Source organism: Papaver somniferum, chromosome 7 (assembly GCF_003573695.1).
Source record: "Papaver somniferum cultivar HN1 chromosome 7, ASM357369v1, whole genome shotgun sequence".
Lineage (NCBI taxonomy): Eukaryota > Viridiplantae > Streptophyta > Magnoliopsida > Ranunculales > Papaveraceae > Papaver > Papaver somniferum.
In genome coordinates, this window is record NC_039364.1 from 20567478 (window position 1) to 20571351 (window position 3874).

Genomic DNA, 3874 nt, shown 5'->3' on the forward strand with positions numbered 1-3874 from the left:
AAACTAACACTCTCAATTCTTTGTGTGGGCGAATGGAAAACCAAATACCTACTTAATGTGTTCAAATCCTGAAACTTTCGGTGGGAGGACCGCCTTGGTGGAATTGTAGGTAACATAATTTAAAGAAATAATGAGATTTTTCCAGCCATCATTGGCTATCACAGTCGGTTGAGAATAGAAAAGTGTTTTGATAAATTTTAAAATAATGGACCAAAATTAACAAAAAAAAATTAAAAACTCCTGGCCTGGGAAGCACCGACACACGACACGGACACGGACACGACACGACACGGACACGAGGACCGGCAATTTCTCAAAATACTAGGACACGGACACGTATATATATAAATATTTTCATTAAATTATATATGTTTGTCCCCATTCCTAACATAAAAGATTAAGCATTTACCTGTCTAAATGTTCCAGCCTTCCAGGAGAACATAGATATCCATTATCAACAAAAGGTTATATAGACATTTACTAGTCTATATATACATATCAACAAAAAATTAGAAGGCTTTGCAAAAGGGAGTAAAGTCCTTTCCGCGACATTTACTAGTCTATATATATACATATCAACAAAAAATTAGAAGGCTTCGCAAAGGGGAGTGAAGTCCTTCCCGCAACAGCGCAACTTCATGAACCAAATACTAGCCCAAAAAACAAGGATCCTCCAAGTATGATGTGAATGCCGCTACATCCAGGATCCAGCTGTAGAAATTTAAAACAAAGAATTGGCATAAATGAAAGTTGCCAGAGTTTGTAAGAGTGCAGGGCTACTTGTAGAAGGTCAGTTTAAACACAAATTTCAGGGGGAATTCACATCATAAAACAAAGAATTGGCATGATAGTAACTAAAATTTTAGAATAAAACAGATCAAGGAGATGGACAGTTACCTGGTCACCAAAAAATAACGTCAACAGTCAAACCAGGGGGTATAGATCCTCCACATTAGCTTCATTATCATCCAATATCATGCGTTCCATCTCTGGCTCATTAAGAGAAAGATCAGCAACTTCAAGTACACCAACAGTACCCTCCATAGTATCAAAAGAATCACCTCCAATGTCCCACATTCTTGTATCCCCTAGCAAGTATTCTGGGCTTCGTCTTGATAAGAGACGAAGATTAGTATGAACAAATACCAAATCTTCACCTCTTTGTGGAGTAATTTTATTTCTCTTCACAGAATTTATGAAACTATACGTACTCCAGTTTCTCTCACTACAAGAAGATGAACAAGGTTGGCCAAGCAACATGAGTGCTTTTTGCTGAAGTAAAGGAGCATACACCCCATAAGTAACCCACCACACATAAGGATTCATACTCCATCTATCATTTATGGTATTTGCATTTGCAAATTCTTCACGGCAAGATGAAAACTTAGCATACTCAATGTTAACTTCTCTTAACTCATCCGCATCGTAATACCTCTCGAAACACTTCAATCTTTGACCTGCAATCAAAAGATCTCTATGTGGTGGAACACGCCCTGGACGTTCATCAAGCCACTGACGACTATAATACCTATGTTGTTTCAATTATGATTTTAGTATAAATTTTTTTAACATTTAACTCAACTGACCAGAAAATATAAATAAGCGATTGCATATTTTACACTGTCATACATACCTTGGGTTCAATGAATGTGCCAAAGAGTGAAGCGGTGTGCTACTTTTACTCCAACGATCTGTTAAAATCCCGTCCACCACCATATGAAATGGTGAAATATCATATTCTTGTAAGACCTCGTGGCGATGTATAATGCTCTTTACCTCATCTATCATTCGATCCCACCTTTCATAAACCAAGTGAAGACAAGGCTCGTCTGTGTCGCATAATCTAAGCATTTCTATGATAGGTTTTGTAAAATCAATAACATACTGCAAAGTGTTCCACCAATCATCATCCAACAACTTCTCTTTTATAAACAATGCTTGATTAGGATCATCATCTTTATATGATGACCATTGATTGCAAATTACCAAGTTACGGAGTCCTTGCTTCACATCTTTAAATCTTTGAAGCATTATAATACTAGAGGCAAAACGTGTCTCTGCAAGTGTGAATAATTTTAACTCCACATGTTCATTAAACATGGCTAATCTCATGGAATGTTTAGTGATGAAGTTTCTGATCAGTACCACCTCAGCAATAATTTCACTAATCCAAGCACACCCTTCATATACTAAAACATTAGTTCGAATATCTCTCGGATGACATATATTCTTTAAAGAAAGGTTTAGTGTGTGGACTACACATGGAGTCCAAAAAATGTGTTTAAACTGACCTTCTACAAGTAGCCCTGCACTCTTACAAACTGGTGCATTGTCCGTGATTACTTGCACAACATTCTGATGCCCAACTTCCGTAATTGTCTCAATGATCAACTTAGAAATGTACTCTTTGTCCTTCACTGACCCTTGAGTGTTGACTGCTTTAATAAACATTGCACCAGCCTCTGAAACAGCCATAAAGTTCATGAGGGGTCTTCGTTGTTCGTCGGTCCATCCATCGGTCACAATACTCACACCTTTTTCTTTCCAAGTGCTCTTAATTGGTTCTAGCTCTTTCTCAACATGTTCTCTTTCCTTCCGTAAAAGAGTTGTTCTTAGTTTATTATAACCCGGCGGAATATAACCTTGAATGCTTTTACTATCTGATGTAGCCAAATTAAATGCAACTTTATAATATGGACACCTAGCAAGATGGAACGGCAAGCCAGCTGCATAAAACAACCGTGCAATTATGCTATCCATTTCTTCACGTCTGGCAGCATTATACAATTTCTCTATTGGGCTCTCAACCCCTCTTTTCTTCTTCCTAGGATCTTCAACAAGTGATGAAGAATTTGACGCAAAAGAAGAACCACTACCTGATCCACATGTTGGCAGAGGCACACTTTTAAACTTAGATGTTTTTGCTCTGGCCTCAGCTTCATCACTCAATTGTTTCATTTCCTGAAGTTTATGTTCTCTGACCTTTGGACATATTCTAATTCCAGAGCCTGGAATCTTTAACAAATGTGCTTTCACTCTTGAATATGAACCCGAATATGGAACTTGACAGTGGTTACATACAAAATTCCAATTACCACCACCTTTAACTTTATCCTTCTTAGTCACATATCTCCATAGCGGAGTAGTGCTTAAAACCTCTTCGTTCATATCTGGCTATCTGCATCAAAATTAAAGAGATGATAGCCATCAAAATACAAGCAGAAAATTAAAAGATAAATTATAAGTATTATATATAAAGCTCAAATTCAATGAACGACCAAAAATGCCCCCAAAGGCCCCAAAAAAAACCCTAAAACCTACACAGTAGACAATACACATGATCCCCACCACTAAAATCAAAACAAAACCCAAATTCACCAAATACAGCAACAACCCAAATTCACAATAGATTGAAAATAGAACAAAAAATCAATAACTCAACAAAATCATGCAAATCAGAAGGAAGAAGGGAGAGTAAAAGAAAGAGAACATACCTTCAAATTCAATGTAAACAACTACGAGATAAAGCCATAACAACTAGAAAATGATTGTAAAAAACTAAATAAGTTGATTTTCGGATGATCAACTTAGATCTGAGAAGAGAAGAGTAAAGGTGAGGGAGACTGTGGGAAGGGGTATTCTTCTGAGTTCTGAGAGTAGAAGATAGACGAGAGAGAGAGATGAGTTTTGATAAAAATTTTTTTTTTTTTTGGAATTTAAGATAGAGGGTAACATATGCGTCCGACGTGCGTCCGAGTGTGTCCGATGTGTGTCCAATGTGCGTCCAACGTGCGTCAAGTGAGGACACGGATTTTGATGCGTCCGACACGCGTCGTGTGGGCGTCGTGGCCGCGTCATGTGTCCATAGTGCGTC

The 3874-nt window shown here is 37.7% G+C and overlaps 1 protein-coding gene across 1 annotated transcript; it reads right to left on the reverse strand.

The window, feature by feature from the left end:
* Positions 1 to 924: 924 nt before the first annotated feature.
* LOC113294306 lies at positions 925 to 3168 on the reverse strand. The gene is made up of 2 exons (XM_026542702.1): positions 1634 to 3168; positions 925 to 1528 (listed from the first exon to the last, which is right to left on the reverse strand). The coding sequence occupies exons 1-2, from the start codon at positions 3166 to 3168 to the stop codon at positions 925 to 927; spliced, it is 2139 nt and encodes a 712-aa protein (XP_026398487.1).
* Between the last annotated feature and the right edge of the window lie 706 nt (positions 3169 to 3874).

Excerpts from the sequence above, each read along its gene's own strand:
- LOC113294306 (XM_026542702.1), bottom strand. The coding sequence starts at position 3,168 with ATGAACGAAGAGGTTTTAAGCACTACTCCGCTATGGAGATATGTGACT. Across the intron at positions 1,529-1,633 it reads GCACATTCATTGAACCCAAG|GTATTATAGTCGTCAGTGGC; the intron begins GTATGTATGACA and ends GAAACAACATAG.